General features: G+C 39.7%; 1 protein-coding gene across 1 annotated transcript in view; it reads right to left on the reverse strand.

The window, feature by feature from the left end:
* Positions 1 to 21,148, reverse strand: part of Uri1 (URI1 prefoldin like chaperone) — a 73,167-nt gene that overhangs the window by 33,393 nt on the left and 18,626 nt on the right. The window contains exon 2 of the mRNA XM_008841513.3: positions 4,528 to 4,562. Within this exon, the coding sequence (XP_008839735.1) occupies positions 4,528 to 4,562 (35 nt within the window). The remainder of the gene's footprint in view (positions 1 to 4,527; positions 4,563 to 21,148) is intronic.

The raw sequence follows: 21,148 nt of genomic DNA on the forward strand, positions 1-21,148 counted from the left end.
CCTTTATCACATGACGTCCATGGCACAAATACACACAGAATTCTTAAGAAACGGAAGGTAATAAAAGGAAGTGTTTTTTTTTTAAGCAAGAAAAATTAGTTTCTCTTCAAAATTAGAACAAATTTATCTTTACTATTTCCTTATTTCAACCTTGTATAACTAAGCATGCACTGACCTTATAGTCGAATAAAAGTTTTAAAACCTAATTCAGTTTTCTTTTCAAAGAATCAACCTTAAAATATTTTTTTTTTTGCATCTTGATTTGTTCTGAAAACATTATATACAAAAATGTCAAAACATAACTGGAAAACTGTGAGGGTAGGGAGACAACAAAAACACAAAAGAACCTGAAGAAATCAGAGAAAAAGATCCACACTCACTATTCCTCAATGTTGTCCCTATGGAGACCGATTATAAATGCCAAACTCGGTACTGAAGAGATGGCTCAGTGGTTAAGAGCACTGGCTGCTCTTATAGAGGACCTGAGGTCAATTCCTAGTACCCACAAGGCAGCTAACAACTGTTCATAACTACATTCAAGGGGATGTGATACCCTCTCCTGGCCTCTGGGGACATTACATGCACAGGGTGCACTTAACATACATGTAGGCAAAACACTCATACACATAAATTTCTTTTCAATTTTAAATTGAGTATTTTACATGTATATAGATCAGATTTCACAGATTACACATAATAAAGTAGAATTTCATATGCACACATATGAAGGTAAAGGGAATTTCATATACATGCATATAAAAGTAAAGGGAAATACTTTCAGGTGTTCTATGAAGAAATATTCACTCGTGTAGGTATGGTGGCTCATGCTTGTAATCTTGGGCCAGCCTGGATTACATAGCAAGTCCCAGTCCACCCTGGAATACAGTGTAGGACCCTGTCTCCAAAAAGAAAGAAAAAACTACTGGATACTTTTGTGGGGTATATTCTTCCCTCAACAACCTTAGACAGACATGTTCTTCTGTATGTATGTACAAGCAAACAAACATATGTGGATGCACATGGCTATCTATTTTTTTTTTCTTTTTTTCTTTTTCCTAATAGGAAACAGAATTAAAAAACAAGAAGACTTACAGTTTTACCTATTCAGGTATGCTTCTTATTTTTCACTAAATACTACGATCATAAATTGTAATAGAAACTATTATTTTCCCCAAACAGTATTCTTTATCCAGTTTACTTTAAAAAAAAAAAAAGTATCAAGCATTAGTTTTGGAATCCCTCTCTCAAATTCACATGCTAAAATATTTCCAAAGTTGTGTCAAGTTTTAAGCTACTCCTTCCAAAATTAAACACTTGAAAAAACAACTTTTCTTCATTTTCATGTAATTTAATACTAGATATCTTCTCTACTAAAAATCCTCTTAAGATTCTTTAAAGGAAGCAAGATTTTTTTTTCTTTTTAATTATCTGAGGGGTGGCGAGATGGATATGTGCATGTGATTGCAGGTGCCTGGAGTCCAGAGGAGGGTGTTGATCCCCTTGGAGCTAGAGTTGCCGGTGGTTGTGGGCCACTCAATGTGGGTGCTACAAACCAAAGTCATGTCTTCTGCGGAGTAGTACACACTCTTACCTGTTGAACCACGTTGCCAAGCCCCCAAGCGAGATATTTTTATACATCACATGCATACACTTTCTAGTTATAAACAAGACCTCCATACAGATGATCTGACTGTGCCTAATTCACATGGGCTACTTCATTTAGAGAGTAATGGATCTTCTTTTCTTATAAGTCCCAGTCATCAGGAATCATCTGTAGTGCTCTAAAAATGACCGTGAATTCTCTGCCACTCTTCCATCAACAGATGGCAGTCATCTCCCCACTTCCTGAATCTGGCTGCCTCTGTGAGCTCCTCTGAGCACCATGTGGCCTTACAGCTTCCATGCTGGGTGAGGTCACCATGCAAAGAGAGGATGCTGGGATAAAGACCACCAAGACAGGACTCAACTGACAAAAAACTTTAAAAAAACTTAATCTTCACTAAATTGAAAACTGCTATTAGCACTAAAGAATGCTGTACAAATTCTCATCCAGTAGGTTCAAATATTTCCTTTTTATATCTGTTATTAACTGAACAAATACTAAGAACTTCTTCGTTCACTGTGGCTCTGGGACTTAAATTAACTGCCTGGATAGGGTCTATTATGCCCCCAGACCATTTTCATTCCTACTTTTCTAAAACATTTTTACTTCTTGTTAAATAAAATAAAATCCAGATTACTTTTGAATTATAAAATTATATATTAGATTATATATGGTTTGTCTCTAATTAAGAGGACCCTTTAAAACTTCACATATACTAACATTAATAGCAAAAGAATACATTTCCAAAGCCAATCTACCTTGCTCTTCCCACTTAAATGAGTACATACCCAAAAACACTCAGCCTAAGAACTGTACTTAGGCTGGCTAATGCCCAGAGTCTAAGAAGAATTAAAGCAGCATACTTCTAAGAATAGCATCTGAGGCACGCTCACCATCGCTCGCTCCAGCCTCGCAGCTCCCTCTGTACTCATTCCCCATCTCCGCAAATAGCACAAAAATGATTGTGATTTCTCTGTTTAGTGTCCAACTACAAATCCCTCTGTGGCTGGGTCTTTCAATTCCAAACATTAGCACAACATTGGCATGTGGTAAAAACACTGTTACTGTTTGTGGATTTAAGAAAATGTAAAAATATCACAAGACTGCCACAATGCTTCCTGGTTTTTGAAGGGATGTGGACATTTTCATTTCAATTTTTTATGGTAATAAATAAATAAATGCACTGGTCATTTAGAGTCTAGCAATATCATGAAATTATGCAGATTCTCTTTAAAAAGTAAACAGAATTCAAGTGGGAAAAAAGGCTGTGTAGAAGCAAATATGCCACCCTTCTGTAGTTTAGAAAACTGGAAAGTTGAGACTGCATGTCTGTGAGGCTGCTCTGACGCAATCACAGCTTTGCCTGTCACTGTGTTCCAGAGACTTTTACACTGCAGTGCTATTTATCAGTAGTATAGATGATGTACAGATTTCACCTTTACTTCTCAACATTATTAAGTACCTACCTATTCTATGCCAAACGAGGTAGGAAAGACTGTGTGTAGATAGCAGGATAAGACATGCCCATTATCTCCACAGAACTCTCTATTAAGCAAAGGATTTCACCAAACCCCCTGAAAGCAAGTTGTCTTTTGCACATCTGTGTAGACTAGTATGTGTTCTGAGCGAATGCAACCTCTTCTAATTCCTAAACTCCTTACCAAAACCAAGAGTTAGATGTCCACACGAATAAAACTTCTTCTAAGGACTATTCATAAATAAGTCATGTTGGCCAAATTTTCAGGAGAAAACCTTTGGCCAGAGACTAGCATTCCACATTTTAAGCTAAACTAAATACTGGTATAATGGAAAGCAAATGGTCCGTTATGGAAATGCTGACAGACTTCCACCAGCAGTGGAGGCAATTATAATGCTGCATTTATTGAAAATTAATGAAGTCCTGAATTTTTATTTATAAAGTGGGCATTATTACTTTTAGATTACTTTCTGAAAACCAATAGTCCAAATTGAGTAAGATGATGCATACAGATTGCACCGATCTTCACTCTTATCCACTGCTTATAGCCCATGTGCACATAAACCAAAATACATCTGATATACACTAACTATAAATAACTTCCTTGGAGAGCTCTAGGGCATGAAAAAAGGGCCTCTTAAAATAAATTTAAAGTATTATATGCTTGACGGTGTATAACCAAAGGTTTAATCTCACCACTAAAGGGGCAGTTACCATGATTTTGCAATAACCCTGCAGACAATAATCAAGATAGCTCCTGTTGTTCTCTCAGTAAAATCTTTGTAAACACAGCATGGATATACTGTAATTTGATATCTACAAAATTAACAGCTATACCTCATGACAACTCCTAATATAAGATTTTATTCACCATTAAATACAGCGCTTTCTTCAGAAGCAACAGAACAGAAAGTGTGTTATTTACCAAGCACTGTCCTATTAACTATAGATTAGCACACCAAAATGGATATGCTTGTCTTCTCTTAGAAAGTGCAGTCCACAATGCAAGCTTCTAAAATGCAAGAATTAGACCTTTCAAACTTGAGAAAATGTATCGGTACCATATTTCCATCATTATTTTAAGACAACTGATTCCAATTATTCTTCTACTACTAATGTAAAAATACTCTCAAAACAAAGTTGGGTTCAAAAATGACCTATTCAAACCTAATAATAAAAAAGGAAATTAGAATAAACACAAATGGTAACAAAACTTCAAGAAATTGTTGAATGTATAATTCAGAGAAGGGTTAAAGACAATATAAATTAGTATCAAGACATTCAAAATGGAGATTACTAGGAAGAATTCAATCAGTGCATGCTCTGTCTCTCTGTCACACACACACACACACCACCACCACCACCACCACCACCACCACCATTATTTAAAGATAAGTAGCTGACCCCTCCATATTTGAGAAGTATAATAAAATCATCTTTCACTCACCAATGCTGGATTTTCTCCTGGCAGTTAGTGACCACCTGTCATGGAAACAGACAACTACTCATGAAAAAAAACAGGGCTAGGCACAGAGATACAAAATCAGTACATCAAGAAAGTACAACAGCGGCTTTACAGATTCACAAGCATTTCAGCATACATTTTTATTTGTCAGAGGTTCAGAGACGGGATGTTAGTTTTTAAGCAGCATACTTCATCAAAGCCCTCTAATGCGAGCTGATAACTACAGAACAAATTACAGCATTCCAATTCATACTTGGGTACAAAACCTGCTTCATAACTATTAGGTGACATATGATGTAAGATAACTAGCATTTTGTGCAATCTACAGACCATTTTCAATATTACATATTTTCTAGAATACGCAAATGTTATAAATAACAAGAAACCAATGTAACATCAACGTTTCATCAGTTTTAAAGAACGACAGTACTAAAAATATTTTATTTTGTCAACTTATCTCCAAATATTTCCACCTGTGATTTTTATTCTGCTGTATTAAAAATGAATTCAGTGATTTTTTTTCTACTACATTTTCAAGAAGAAATACCTGAAATAAAGAGATGCTCTGAACAGCTCATCCCCCAAGTGAGTGATGACAAAGTTTTAAGTGCTTTCCAACCAATTTAAACTATGTTTATAATATTAATGGAATGGAATGTCATTTTTTCCTTTTAAAATAATTTATTATAGTCTCAAAATCCTCAGAAAATAAAGAATGCCAATCTGCATAAGAAAAAATGCAATTTAAAAAATAACACTACTCGAGTGAAAATTTTTAAATACTATTTTCAGATTGCTAATCACCTATTTTTAAATTTCCATTAATAAAAATCTTAAATTCTAATCTAGCATACAACAGCAGCATTTTGGAGACAGGGAAACCACGGAACAAACGCCAAAACTCAAGAGACAGCAGTAGGGCCTTGTCTGCTGCCCCCAATGCCAGCTCACTGCTCGGAGTCAATACTGTCTCTTGCATATACTCGATGCTTCACCCCAAATCCTAACATTTTACTTAGAGTTGTCACTAAATTCCTCTATTATAATATTTAATTCCTGAAATAAATGTCCTCCTTTGGAACATTTTAAATACTAAGGCAGCAATCCTGGACCAAAATATGTGCAGTACTCAGATACCCAACCATAGTGCACATTAACTCAGCATAAAAAGTCAGCATCAAAATGAAGATCTGCAGCAAATATCAAAGAGCAACATTTAATAACAGTGGCAATACATAACAGAGCACTGACTTTACATCTGGAAGTCAAGCTAAGGGGGTCTGCAACCTATTTCACTATTCCTGATTTGGTAGTAATTACAAAAAAGACAACTAGAACTCAATGCAAATCAAAAACAAAAACAAAAGCAAAATCCTACAAAAATTTTATGATGCTCCTGTTTAACAACCCCATTAAGATGAGGCCCCAAACTAGTCAGGATGCTTTCCAATCCTGGTGCTGTGTTTCTAAGCATGAAGCAAGCCAGAGCATAGAAAGGAAAGCCATGCAACCCGTCAGAGCAGCGTGTTCATTAACCTCTACATGATAATCCTTTCGTAGCTGCATATTAACTAGTTACATATTCATAATCATTTACATTATTTAAAGGACCTTCGATGAAATTTTCTAGGCTATATCCATTAGTGATGATGTTAAAGGTTATGGAAGATAGTCTACTTAGTGTTTCCAGGAAGCCTTTTTAATTAGTAAATATGTAAATTTGGCACACATGCCTTTCCATATTTGAAGGCAGTAACTGGTGGCATGGCATGGGCTTGTCTACCATCACCACCCCCAATTCCCTCCACTTAGGTCTAGCCATGCTTCCCCCTTTTCCCACCCCTTTTCTGTCCTAAAACAATCTTCCTCAGCAGATATCCAAAGCAGATGAACAGCCAAACCTCATTTCATAAAGCACAAGTGATATTCTCACTACCTAAGCACTGCTATACAGGTAAGTCTTTCTCGGTTCCACAGAGCATTCAGAACAGCAAAGACGCTAGACAGGCAGCCTACAGAGGCAAGACGCAGGAGACCAGAGGTAAGCATTGACGGGCCAGGAGGCAGACATGGAAACGCAAAGGGTAGCCTTCTGGGGACCACTGTCATCTTTACACAATCCATAGCTCATCTTCCTTAGGGGAAAAAAAAGGCACTGTATGCAAACAGTTCTACTTATATTTTGAGGTATTTGGGGGGGGGGAGGTATTTTTAACAACACCAAGGGAAAAAAATCTAAAAGAGATTATCCTACAATTCAAGTTGAATATACCCTGAGCTAAAAAAATTTTCTGTGACGCTAACCCCAAATAACCTTATCTTCTGCCAGCAAACTCGTACTAATTTCCTTAAATATGAACGAATGGTCCTAAGATGGTAGGGCTGGTTCTTCTGACAACTCCAAAAACAAAGCTACAAACAAAAGGCATTTCCTCACCTTGCTGACCCCCACAAAAGTAAGATCCCTATGGAGGAACAAGACTAGCTCTGTTCTGTTTTTAAAGGTAATTGCCCAAATTTGCAAATGTTACTCCTAAAAAATGACTGTAACATCTTTATAAAAAGAGTTGGTTGCTAGGCTTATACTGTTTAACTGACCTAAGTAAGTACTTTAATATAATGGTCACATTTATAGTCAAGAATTTATAAATAAAGGGGCTGGAAAGATGGCTCAGCAGTTAAGAGCACTGGTTACTCTTGCAGAGGACCCAAGTTCGAATCCATGGGCATTACATGACATGGGTGTACTTACATATATGCAGGCATAGCACTGATACACATAAAAATAAATTTTAACAAAGAATTTATAAAGTATGTGCTCACACAGAAATACTGAGGTAAGCTCAAGAAAAGAAAAGGGACTCACCCACCTTTTTGTTTGTTATTTAAGACAGGGTCTCACTGCATAGCCCTGGCAAGCCTGGAACTACCTAGAACTCACTATGTAGACCAGGCTAACCTCACACTCACAGAGATCTGTCTGCCTCTGCCTCTGCCTCCCAAGCGGTAGGGTTAAAGGTATGTGCCACCACACCCAGCTCCCCTACTTTTTAAATAGACTACCATTAACAACCCAGTGCTTACAAAATCTTATGGTATACTTCAGTGCAAACCTAACATTTATAACAACAGCAGCATGTGCCAAGACTTCAGAGGGTGACAGCCCATGCAAACTTTCCAGTGGCTCAGATTTCAACGGCTTTCTGAAGAAAGCAATCCTGTTTTCCAAGATGAAGTAACTTGCCCAAGAAGTGAGCCACATGAAATCAGCTTTAAACACATGACCTGACCTGGAAGTACACACAGTCGCCCACCTCAGAGAGCTAACTGGACAGTAGGCAGGGCTGCCTGAATCCACAGTCCCCCTTCTTCAGACACTGCTTTTGCTGCTACTTGCCATGTCCTCAACACAGCACCACACAGTCAAGACCATGCTGACACATGAGACAGAGCAATGCACTGCCGCTCACCACCTTGCCAATGCCATCTGTATTTCTTCAGCACCTTCATTCTACTCTGTCCCTTTCTGACCAAATGACTAAGTCTAAACAGATTTCCCAAGCATCACCTGCGTGGGGACAGGAGAGGACAGGGATCTCATGGCATTTTTAAGACACTAGTAACAACTGACTGAGTAAAGTCCCCAGGATGACTGCAGCAGACAGACCACCCAACATCCAGGTAACATTCTGTAACAAAGGATAGACTGCAAGAAAACAGTTACAGCTATTCCTCTGTTTTCCTCACAAGTTCCTTCTTAAAAATCACAAAAGAATTAACAGATAATCTGCAGGTGGCAATCAGCTCTCCAGTGTTTATTTTTATTTGTGCTATTTATTTTGGTAATAGACCACAAGAGGGCAGCAACCTATGCTATTGCTTAGTGAAGTGGAGTACCCTGTTCAAGCGGGGCTGACACCCACAGCCTGAGAGGTTAACTGCTTCTCAGTTCTGAGACTTCTCTCAAAAATGCTCCCCGTCACCTCTTAACTGCTCTCACTGTTCTACAACCTCGGCCTCTTCCTGCAATACAGTAATGCATCAAAGAGCAGTGTGGGAAACTCTTCAGGGCTGTCCAAGGTCATTAGTCTGCTTCTCTGCTGGACTGTGACAAGATAGACCTTCCCATTTGGGTGTAAAGCTGCCCAGTCAAAAAAGGAGAAAGCATCCTGGACTGAGCCACAGGACGCCAGGCAAGCAAGGTTACCCGAAAGCCACCTAAAGGATGAAAACGCTTCCATAATGACAATTAGTTAAGGAGATGTATAGGTGTTGTTACTATAAAGAATTGTGTAAAATAAGCATACTTTCAACAAAATCAGGAAGAATTACATCTGTTGCTGAGCTGGTGGCACAGACCTATAATCCCAGCATTCAGGAAGCTGAGGCAGGAGGATCCCAAGTTCCTAGTTAGCCTGGGCTAAACAACAAGACTTTGTCTCTAAAGATGAAAATTCAGGAAATTATTATCTTTTAAACTCTCACGGAAGCAACTAGGAATGCAGTACACTGTGGGATAAAGTGCTTTAGTAAACTAGGGCTACTGTATTAAAACCAGCACCAAAGAAAACCTTTTCAACTTTAAACAAATTGACATTTTAAATATACTGAAAAGCAAAACTACCACCAAGAGCTAAGTCCAATTATATGGACCCCTTCTTAAAAGCCCTGAAAGTTACTTACAATTTTAATGCAGATCGAGTCAGGAAACTCACTAATAGACTTACTTTCCTGATTTAGCCTATTTCTGCACCCAGACTCTCAGCATTATAACCAGGTCTTTTCGTGCACACACTAGACTGTGCAGGCTTTGGTATGGTGCACCTCAGTCCCTTGTTATGTCTTCCCTACAATTTAGGGTTCTTTTCTCTTTCAAAATTTATTACTCATAATCCCTAATGTTCCAATTACACACACCTTTCTCTTACAGGAAATTCTGAGTGTTAATATTTACACTCTGTGATATTTCTAAGACTCAAGACACTGCTGTATTTCTGGGATTATTGAAATTAACTGTCTAGTAAACTCCGAGTACTGCGTGAAAGCTCCAGGAAGTAAAGACCACGTCACTCCCTGCCACAGGGGACGTATGAATGGTCCTTCTAAAGAAATACAGCTCTATGATCACAGCTGAAAGCTGCAGGGGCAGGCTTCAGTCAAGTTCAGAACTTGCTAGCTTGTAGGACCTGAAGTTGTAACTCAGCTGCTGGAGTGCCTGCCTAGCAGACACGAGGCCTCAGCACCACATCGGTAAGCCCAGCACTCCAGAGGTTGAAAGCAGAAGACTCAGAAAATCAAGGCCATCCTCAGCTATAACAAGTTCAAGACCAGCCTTTGATACATGAGATCCTGTCTCAAAAATGAAAAACTTTATCTACATTGGGAAGGTACACAGTACACATATCATGTTACAGACTGCCCCTGTAAATATAACATTTGCCCTGACAATGTGAATGTTCAGAGAGTAAACACTTCACTCAAATCAGGCCGACAATGATGTCAACACGTGGCCATGCCACAGACCTAAGAACAGCTCTGTTCTCAGCTCTACAGATTTCTCAACTGCAGCAAGGAGACTGGGAATGCTTCTGCACAAAGGCTGCCCGAGCAGCTTGCATGGCCCTGCTGGACTAGAAACAGCCATCATTTCCTGTCCATTTACTAACCTCCCTCTAGAAACACCGCCCTGTTCCTACTAACAGCAGGACCTTCAAGAGCTCCATTTCAACATTCACAGTCCCCAGAGTAAAGGCAGATGTCTGCTGCTACCTGAACCATCTAATCCAATCCAGACATGAGGACCAAGGTAATCAGAAAGGGTGAGCCCAATGTGCACAAACATGTAAGTCATCTAAAAATTAAACATTTGCCAGGCATGGTGGTACACACCGGGCATGGTGGTACAAGCCTCTAATCCCAGCACTCGGGAGGCAGAGGCATACGATCTCTGAGTTCAAGGTCAGCCTGGTCTACATAGTGAGTTCTAGGCCAGCTGGGGCTATAGGGAGATGCTGTCTCAAAAAAAAGCCCAAAAATAAAATAAAACACAATAAAAATATCTCACACACACACACACACACACACACACACACACACACACACACACCCTGTGTCCCCCAACTCCATACAGCATACACACGCACATACCACTGTGCCCTGTGGCCCCCAATTCTCTCTCTCTCTCTCTCTCTCTCTCTCACACACACACACACACACACACACACACACACACACACACACCCTGTGTCCCCCAACTCCATACAGCATGCACACACACATACCCCTGTGCCCCTGTGCCCTGTGGCCCCCAATTCATTCTCTCTCTCTCTCTCTCTCTCTCTCTCTCTCTCTCTCTCTCACACACACACACACACACACACACACACACAGCCCGGTGTCGTAGTGCCCCCCACCTCCAACTCCATACAGCACATTCTTTCAGAAATTCTTTCTAAGCATTTCTGTGGCTCACAACTGGCTTAAGAAAAACCAGTGTGGCAAAACTGGTCACACAGACTAGGACAATAATATGCCTATGACACACTCAAAGGAAATACATTAAACAGTAAATGTCAATAATAGAAAAATGGAGGGGTAGGAAATCTGAGTAGTAATACAAAAGTAAACTTAAAGCTCAATTACCATTCCACACTAAAAAGAGAGTCTGACAATGCCTCCCTGAGAGGCCCTAAGCATGTGGCGCTTTCTCTCTAGTGATGCCTGTCAGATTCTGAAATTAAAAGGCCAAAAAGCTAAACCAAAATTTTGGAACGAGCTGAAGATAAAACAAGAACTGGAGAGTTCCAAAGCCTCCAGAAGCTGCTCTGGTGAGCAGACTGCGCTCAGAGCTAGGGCAGAAGGAACCAGGAGCAGCAGATCCCTCCTCCAACTCAGCCCTCACTCCATTCAACACCCACTAGGAGCTCGGTGACCCTGGCCAGCTCACACTGCCCACCTAGCAGCAGGTCAGGCCTCTCCCAGAGGAGGACACCACCTTCAGACACATATTACCCATGCTTGATCAAAAGTCACCAGAAAGCTATGAAACTGAGTGACCAAAGAGCGGAAGAGCTGGAGAGATGGTATAGTGGTTAAGCACACTGGCTGCGAAGGATCCGGGTTTGAATCCCAGCACCCACATGGCGACTAACAACTGTCTGTAATTCCATTTCCAGGGGACTCCAACGCCCTCTTCTGACGTCCATAGGTACTGCATGACACAAGTGCACTTTCATACATGCAGGCAATACACTCATATACACATAATCTGGAAACTAGTGTTAATAAACTAGGGCACTAAAAATGTTCAAGAGGATGCAAGAAAAGATGGAGGAAAGCTATGAAAAGAGAAAATTCTACTGGAAATCTTTTAAAATAGAATTAAATGAGAATTCTTGGGCTGGGGTTCAGCTCAGTGGTAGAGTGCTTGCCAAGCAAGTGCAAGGCCCTTCGTTCAATTACCAGTGGGGGGGGGGGGGATAGGATTCTACAACTATAGTTTCTAAATTATCTCAACAAAGGTTAAAAGGTAGATTTAATATCAGGGCATAACTTACTTACAGTGATGAAAACAAAGATTAAGAACCCTGGGTGCAGCTGGGTGAGAGGCCAGGGAAATGACGAGAAGACGGCCTTCAGAGGAGCAGTAGAAGCTACAGCTAGAGCCAATTTTGACAGAAAACAATGGGAACTGGAAGAGGCTATAAAATCTTGAAGTACTAAGAAAAACTGAAAATCAGTTATGATTAATACAGACACAGCAAATATACCTTCCAGCATGGAGAGGCTTTCAACAGATAATAGAACTCCACACCGTTTTTCATTAAAAGAAAGACATGGGTGTCTTCAGCAACACAAATGCAGAAGAAACAGGGAGCAACTGTGCAGACGACATCACTGGGTTAAAGATGACTGCAGTCCACATATAACAATGACGCACAGCACTGAGACACCCAAGTGCAGCAATTAAAACGCACAGAAGCAACATCAAGGGGTGAGGTGAGTAAATGAATGCACACTTGACCTCTGGGGTAACCAAAGAGCACCCTAGGAAAAAAAAGGGATGGCAAAAGCCACACGTAGATATGGAGCACATTCGGTATTAAAGCATACACGAAGTCCAACACAAATGTACTTAAATAATCTATCACAAACACATCAACAGGAAGAAGCAACGACTAGCTTGATTAACCAAAGGTAGGTAGGACAAAAAGGCAGAGAAACAATATAGTGGTGGGTCAGACAGAACGACAGTGACTTCACACGCATTAGGCCGACCATCATGTAAAAGAGTAAGTAAGTACCACCAGGAATGGAGAGAAACAGAGCTACTGAAGATTTCTGTTGGGAAGGTCAAATGAAAGTCACTGTAATAAAATATGACAGTTCCTCAAATAATAAATCCAACATTATATATGGTCCAGTAATTCAACCTCTGATTACATCCAAAGACTGAAAACAAGCAATATGTACTTGCACACACTTGTGTACACAGCACTATTCACAACCATCAAGAGGTGGAACAAAGCAAGTATTCATTAATAGAAAAAAGACTGTATAACACAATCTCCAATATACTGTGTAGAATACAATGAAATATTACTTAGCCTTAAAAAGTGATAAAATTCCAGACCTGTGGTGGCCATATCCCTGTATTCAGAGCACTTCAGAGGCTGAAGTAGGGATCACCTAAGTGCCAGGCTTCGGGTGGGAGACCTGTCTCAAAATACAAACAGGGCTGGATGGATGGCTCAGTGGGTAAAAGCTCTTGCCATGCAAGGATGAAGACCTGGGTCTGAATACCTAGAAACCACAAAAAAGCCAAATGTATGCACAAACATCTGCAATCCTAGGTTCCTACAGGGAAACAGGGGGCAGAGACAAGAGAATACTGGAAAACTCACTGGCCAGCCAGTCGGGTATATGGAGCTGCAAACAACAAAAAGACCCTGTCCCAAACAAGTAGGAAAACAGGAACCAACACCTGAGGGTGCCCTATGACCTCCACACGCACTCCATGGCGCATGCACAACCATATTCACACACAAACACACACACACATCATACACACAAAAGGGGGCAGTTCTGACAAATGCTACAAGATGCATGAACTTTGAATACAGTGGTACTAAGTCAATCAGGACAGTCAATTAGGGCAAATACTGTATAACTATCTATGTAAGGTACCTAGACTACTCAAATTCTGAGACAAAGTAGAATAGTGCTTGTCAACGGCTAGGGAGGGAGAATAGGGAGTTATTGTTTGATACTGAAGTTCAGCTTTTCAAGATGGAAAAAAAATCAGAGGCTGTTGTCTTTTTAATACAAATTTTACAGTAAGAAAATAAAGTCACATATAAAGGTGATACATTTTGAGTGTTATAGACATAACTGCTCTAAGTAAAAGGAAAAGATGTCAACTGAAAATTAAAACCATAACTATATGCTATTTCAAATAAACACTTTCCACACAATACTGATGTTACAATAAAAAATGACTAACCCTTCCATGGTTAGACAATGTGAGAGATAAATGATGCCTAGCTAGCTTTAAAAAAACCAGAGGGAACCATATTAGTCCAACAACCTACTGACAAATTATACATACAATTAGCTCAAAGAACATAATATATGTCTAGTTAAGGTTTATCTGAGAACCTTTGGTCTTCGCCCAAGCTTTCTCTACATAGCACATGGCAATTAAAAGTACCAGACTGGTGAAACTAACCTTCTTTAATGTTTAACAGCCATATTTTGAGGCCTATACTAATTTGGTCAGAGGGACTTAAAGGACAGTTTTTGCTCCTTGCCCTCCAAAGTCGACTAAGTTCCAAGGGACTATGGAGCATCTCTCAAAATGTCCTGTAACTGTGGTGAGTCACCTGTCCTCTTGATCAAGGAGGCCCCACCAGATGAACTTGAACCAATGTTCAGTCTACAATAAGAGGAGGGTCAACATAGAGGAAACATTTCCTCCATGCGTCCAAGTGAAGCCAGCCATGGCTGAGCAGGACTTTTGACTTATCTTCACATAAATGGAACTGGCAGAGAAAAAAGGAAAAAAAAAAAAAAAGGAGCCAGAAGCTCCTCCCAGGCCCATGTGACCCCTGAGGAACAGATCCTCAAACGACCTTAAGAGTAAAAATAAATTGGTTTATCTGAGCCAACTGTATGGTCTTAAACACCCAAAAGGAAAGTATAACCAAAGATTAAAATGATCAATTCTTTAAGAGTCCATGTGTATATCTAAAGGCTACATAACAAGAAACAATGCCAGACAGGAGATACCTTCCTTTGAGTTGTTGGCCAGGGTAGCCCAAGAGACTCCCAGACATAGAACTGGGAAAATGAACAGCAGACCCCAATCTTATCTAAAGGAATATTGGCAACAGCTTGCTGCTAGATGAGAAAGAGCTGATCTTCCTAAAACAAGGAACTTAGACAGGCTGACTAGACTCAGCAGCTGGATAAGCACTGGGAAACGGCTGGGGGCGCCAACAACACAGTGGACAGTAACAGGGATGACAAGAGTATATGGGCTCCAGTGGGGTTGGGGGGAGATGGGAGGTATCACCTGGGATGTGGGTATATAGACGAGTAAAACTGTTTGGGATGTTCTGTATGAAATACACACACACACACACACACACACACACACACACACACACATCAATCAATTTAAAAAGTTATATTTGAGGAAGAAGCATGAAAATTTGCTTCATGTTAATTAGTAGATGTGAAAAACATTATCACTGAAATCTACCTTATGACTTTATATCCATGTACAGGTGCCAAGGATCTCAGAAAGAAACCAACTGTGACTAGTAATGATCAGATATATAGAGATTAGAGACGTATGTACAAACATCTAAGTGTTAGTTGCATTAAAAATGAGTTTTTCTGTACAAAACAGTATATTTTAATAATGAAATGGAAATCTTTTTTAAAGGTTAAAACCTCATTCAATTTTATGTCATAGAGGATATACACTGAGTACAATATTATAGAACTGTATTAATTCAACTGTTACCCAAAACTCTACAGACAACTTTGAAAGAGATGCATCTTAGCTCTGAAAGTTGTTATTGAATATGTCAATGCTGTTGTGATGAAATGCTTCTTCTAATTATGTGTTTATTAAATAAACAATTTTTAAAAATGTTTTAAAAAGACAAGATCACAAAAAAGAAAAAAAGAAAAAGGAAATCAGAGAATACACATGAATATCCAATAAAAGAGATGGGTGTGAAGACTTCAAAATAAAAAGGTCAAATGACCAGAACATTATTACAATCTTAAGCATTAAAAACTACAATTTTGCAATTATATGTTCTCTGACCATAGTAAAATTAAACATGGCATCAACAACAGAAAATACTCAATATTTATAAGAAAGGAACATATTTCTAAATAACTCATAAGCCAATAAGCAAATCACAACAAAATTAGAAAGTATTTTTAATTGGCAACAAAAATGACCCAGAACATAATGAGGTGCCATCAGGCAGCTCTTTAGCAATGATCAGAAAAATTAAAATTCAAAACACATAAGAAAAAGTAAATCTCAATGATCTAAGCTTTCATCCTTAAAAAACAAGAAAAGAAACAAGGGAAGGAAAACTAAAAAGCAGAAACTAATGAAGTAGAAAACCTATTTACAAAAGAGAGAAATCAAAGCCACAAAGTTGGTCTCTGAAAAAAATTCATAAGCCTGATAAACTTCTAGGAAGACAAATCAAGGGGGAGAGGATCCCACAAATTATAAACAGCAGCAATTTTTTAAAATCACTATCAAGCTACCAATGTTTAAAAGGAGTATTAAGGGCTAGAGAGGTGGCTCAGCAGTTAAGAGCACTAGCCGCTCTTGCAGAGGACTCAGGTTTGATTTTCAACACCTACATGGTAGCTAATAACCATCCCTCTCCAGTTCCAGGAGGATCCAACACCTTCTTCTGACTTCCAAGGGTCATGACACAGGTGCACTTACACACATGCAAACAATATACACACAAAATAAAAAAAAATATTAAAAATAAATAAAAAGGAGTATTAGCAATACTCAAGACCAATAAAATTGAAATTTTTATATTAAAAAAATCCAAATCACATTTCCTACACGGACACAATTAGAAACACAAAATTTGAATAGTCCTTTAAAAAAGAAATTGAGCTTCCGCTTCCCCGCCTCCCCCTCCTCCTCCTTCTTTCCCTTTCCTTTTTTGCTGGGAGGACACCTTTCTCTCTTTCAATCCTTTGGTAATTTCCTCATTCTTTCTTCGCAATGTGTAGAGACCGACTTCAGTTTATTGACTGACTTTCTTTCCTTTCTATCCTCACACAGGATCCCTCTATCTCCAAACAGATGACAGCACAACAAAGGAAGGGCTGCAGCCAGGTGCTTGCTGCTGCTGAGACTGAATTTGTATCTAGATTTGCGATTTCTGTATTTTCGCACAGTCCTGGAAGCTTTACATGGGTGTCTGGCAGCTGAGTTCCAACCTGGACTAACAATGTGGGAACACACAAAGATACTCATCAGGATGCTGGGGGTAATGTCCCCACACCATTTGGGTCAGCTGTCCTAGGCTGCCCATCCCACCTGCCCCCTTTCGATAAACAATCCTTGCTATTCTGTGGGGAAAAAAAAAAGAAAAGAAATTGAACCTGTGTTTTCAAATCTCTCAACAAAATCCCTAAGAACTACAGTAGGCCCAAACCATTTCATTGATAAACTCTCCCAAATATTTGTACTACAAATAATAAAAATAGGGGGCTGGAGAGATGGCTCAAAGGTTAAGAGCGCTTGCTCCTCTTGTGGAAGACTTGAGTTTGGTTCCCAGCACCCACATTGGGTGGCTCACAACTACCTATAACTCCAGCTCCAGGAGATCCAACACCCTCTTCTGGTCTCCTCAGGCACCCCAATACACAGCACATACACATGCACACACAAATAAAATAAATTTTTAAGAAACATTATCAGGGGCTGGAGAGTGGTTAAGAACACTGGCTGTTCTTGCAGAAGACCCGGGTTCAAATCCCAGCACCTACATAGCAGCTAACAACTGTCTGTAACTCCAGTTCCAGGGGATCCAACAGCCTCTTCTGTCCTCCACGGGCATTGCACAACACAGGTGCACTTACCTACATGCAGGCAATACATGCATACACATAAAAAATAAAAATGATAAAGTTAAAAAAAAATTATCAACAGCATGCACACTCGTAGAGAAAAACTGAAGCGTAATTTTTAAGGTAGCTTCACCCTAAAACTAAACCTATCTCAAGCTTTACAAAGAAAGGAAAAACTGCCAGATGGAACAGAAACAATATACTCTTTAAAATTATCAAATTTAATTTGAAACATAAAAAAAGCAAACACTTTGTAATCAATCGAGTTTGCCCCAAGAATACAATGGTGTTTTAAGCAGTCAGTACTCTTAATCACTGAGCCATCTTTCCAGCCCCATGTTTGTTTATTTATTTACTTATTTATTTATTTGTCTTTTGTGACAGGGTCTCCCTATAGCCCCAGCAGACCTGGAACTCACTATGTAGACCAAGCTGGCCTTGAACTCAGATATCCACCTGCCTCTGCCTCCCAAGTGTTTTTTTTAAATATTTTTAAATAATCAACATAATTCACATTATGAATTAACATCTTAGTAACAGAAAGATTTTGATGAAATCCAGTATCCATTCAGAAAGATGTCATCCGCAAAATATTTAAAGCTCACAAGGTATGGGAAAAATTATCACTGCTTTTCTTCAACTCTGTGCTAAAGGCTCTACACATATAATGAAGAAGAAAAAAAATCAAAAACGGTATTATTTGCAAACATGCCTCAATGTAACTATACACACACTATCGGAATATAAGAATATAACGATAAGCAATTAGAAGTCAGGTAAATTTAATGAATCATGTAAATATTTAACAGTAAAAAGTAAATGCCAAATTATAAAACATATTCATAATAACAAAAATGTAGGGGTAGATCTATGTGTAAGATGATATACTTTAAAAAGCTTAAAAAATAAAAATAAAAAAGCTAACAAAAGAAAGTAAATGGCAGGACAGATCAAGTACATGGACTGTAAAACTGTAAATATGCTGATTCTCCCCAAATTGATTCTTAGGTTCACAGCAATCCAAGTAAAACCCCAAAAGGCTACTTTTGTGATACCAAAAAGCTGCTCCCAACTATGTATTTTTTTAAAAGCAGAGTGTGGAACAGTAAAGGCAATCTAGAACACAAAGTTGGAAGAGCTTTACTACCAGGTATGAGGACCAACTATCACAAAGATAAAATATAAATGTGCTATTAGTTCAAGTACAAGCAAATTGGTGGAACAGGAGAGCTTCATTTCTTAAGATCACCTAATTTATGTAAGACACACTCAGGGATCACTCTGCCTGCTGAAAGAAACTCTGAATTAGAGTAACATCAGCTACTATCTACAATTTCTCACTATGTGCCAGGCATCCAATCAGAGTTCCAGATACAAGGTCTGTATAAAATCAAGCAGCTGACAAGAAGCAAGAGGATAAAATACATAATATAAACAGCATGTGAATCATTTGATCCACATACTGCAATAATGTTAGTGTTAGATCTGAAATGTCCCCCCGAAGCCCACAGTAAAAGGCTTGGTCCCCAGGCTGTAATAGCAGGTGGGGGCACTTGAAGAGGCAGTGCCTAATGACGAGTATTCCAGTTACTGGGAGCATGCCTGTGCAGGGACTGCAATGCAGACCTCTTATCTTTCTATATCTCTCATTTCCCAACTAGAAATGGTCTCTTCTACTACATGCTCCTGCTAAGATGCACTGGAGCACCAGAGACCCCATAAGTCAGAGACATGGGCAGGAAAGAGTCTAACTACATGTTAATGAACCTGGGTTTCATTCTAGTACAACCAGAGCCCATGAAAGGCCTATAGGTCGAACAGTTACAAAATGACAAAATTCGGTTTATACTCTTTGGGAGGTATTGGGGAACGAGCCTAAGGCTTTAGGTATGTTAAGCACTACCTCCACACTGAGCTATATTCCCAACCCCCAATTTTACATTCACATTTTACTCTCAGGCAATCTTGCCATGTAAGTTCCACACTGTGATTGAGCTCATGCTCCTCCTGGAGCCTCAGCACCCCAAGGCTTGGGACCCTAAACTAGGCCAGACACCTGGCTTCCACCACACCTGGCTTCCAATTTACACTTTTTGAGGGAAGAAGGAGATGAGACAGGGTCTTATGCAACCCTAGTCAGCCTGGGATTCACTAAGGTAGACTAGGATGGCCTCTAACTTGCTGACATCCTCCTGCCTCTGTCTCCTGAGTGTTGAACTACAGGCCTACACCATCAAGCCTTGTCCCAATTTAAATGCTGAAAAGAATGCTCTGGAAAACAGGTGGAATAGGGAAACAAGATGAACCACTACAACCAGCCAGTAACTGCTGCTGCCTCTAGGTGAGAAATGTCAAATTCTTTGACAAGACAATGGCAGATTCATCCATCCACAGGCAACAGTAAAAGGAACACTGCTCCTTAACTTTAGACATCATCTTCAGTACTCATGTCTTTTTCAATAATTCCAATTGAGGGTGGCAGTTCTTTGTGAAGGTAATTAAAAACATGGATAAAGCTAAACTAAATTTGCCATTTGACCCAGCAATCCTCCTCTAGGACTTCACCTTTAGTTATTTTGCAAAAACAACATTGAAAAAAGTGATCCATGAAGAGACACACTGGCCAAATACCCATCTGCACAGCAGCGGCAGGAATGGCTGCCATCAAGAACACAGGGCTGGAGAGATGGCTCCACTGGTAAGAGCACTTACTGCTCTTGCAGAGGATCCACATGGCAGCTCACAACCACCTGTAACTCTGGGTCTAGGGAATCCAACACCCTTTTCCGGCTACCGAGGTCACTGCACACATGGTGCACATAAACCACACAGGCACACACACATAAATAAAAACTAAATTTTTAAAAAGAAAGCAAATGCTGGGGGGTTGGGGGGGTCCTTACATACTGTTGAGAATGTAAATTAGTGCAGCCACTATGGGAACCAGCACAGAGAAGGAATCTTTTTTATTTTTTTTTTTAAAGAAAAAAAACAGAACTTGCATGTGATCCAGTCATGCCACTTCTGGGTACATGGCCAAGGACTCAAAGGCAGCACACACAAAACCACGCACACCCTTTACTGCTGCACTAGCCACAAAAAAAGACACAGAATCCATTTAAATGAAGAAACTATAGTCTGAAATACTCTTCAAGACTAAGGATATAGCTCAATTGGTAGAGTACTTGCCTAGCATGCACATGACCCTGGGTTCAATGCCCAGCAGCATGAAAACCAGACATGGAATCCCAGTACTCTGGAGGTGACAGGAAGATCAAGAAATTCCACGGTCAGACTCTGTCCCAAAAAAATGACACTATTCGGTAATAAATAAGAAAAAAGCTGGGCGTGGTGGTGCACACCTTTAATGCCCAGCACTTGGGAGGCAGACGCAGGCAGATCTCTGTGAGTTCAAGGCCAGCCTGGTCTACACAGTGAGTTCCAGGACAGCTGGGGCTACAAGGAGACCCTG

The sequence above is a fragment of the Nannospalax galili genome, unplaced genomic scaffold (assembly GCF_000622305.1).
Source record: "Nannospalax galili isolate Female #2095 unplaced genomic scaffold, S.galili_v1.0 scaffold1231, whole genome shotgun sequence".
NCBI lineage: Eukaryota > Metazoa > Chordata > Mammalia > Rodentia > Spalacidae > Nannospalax > Nannospalax galili.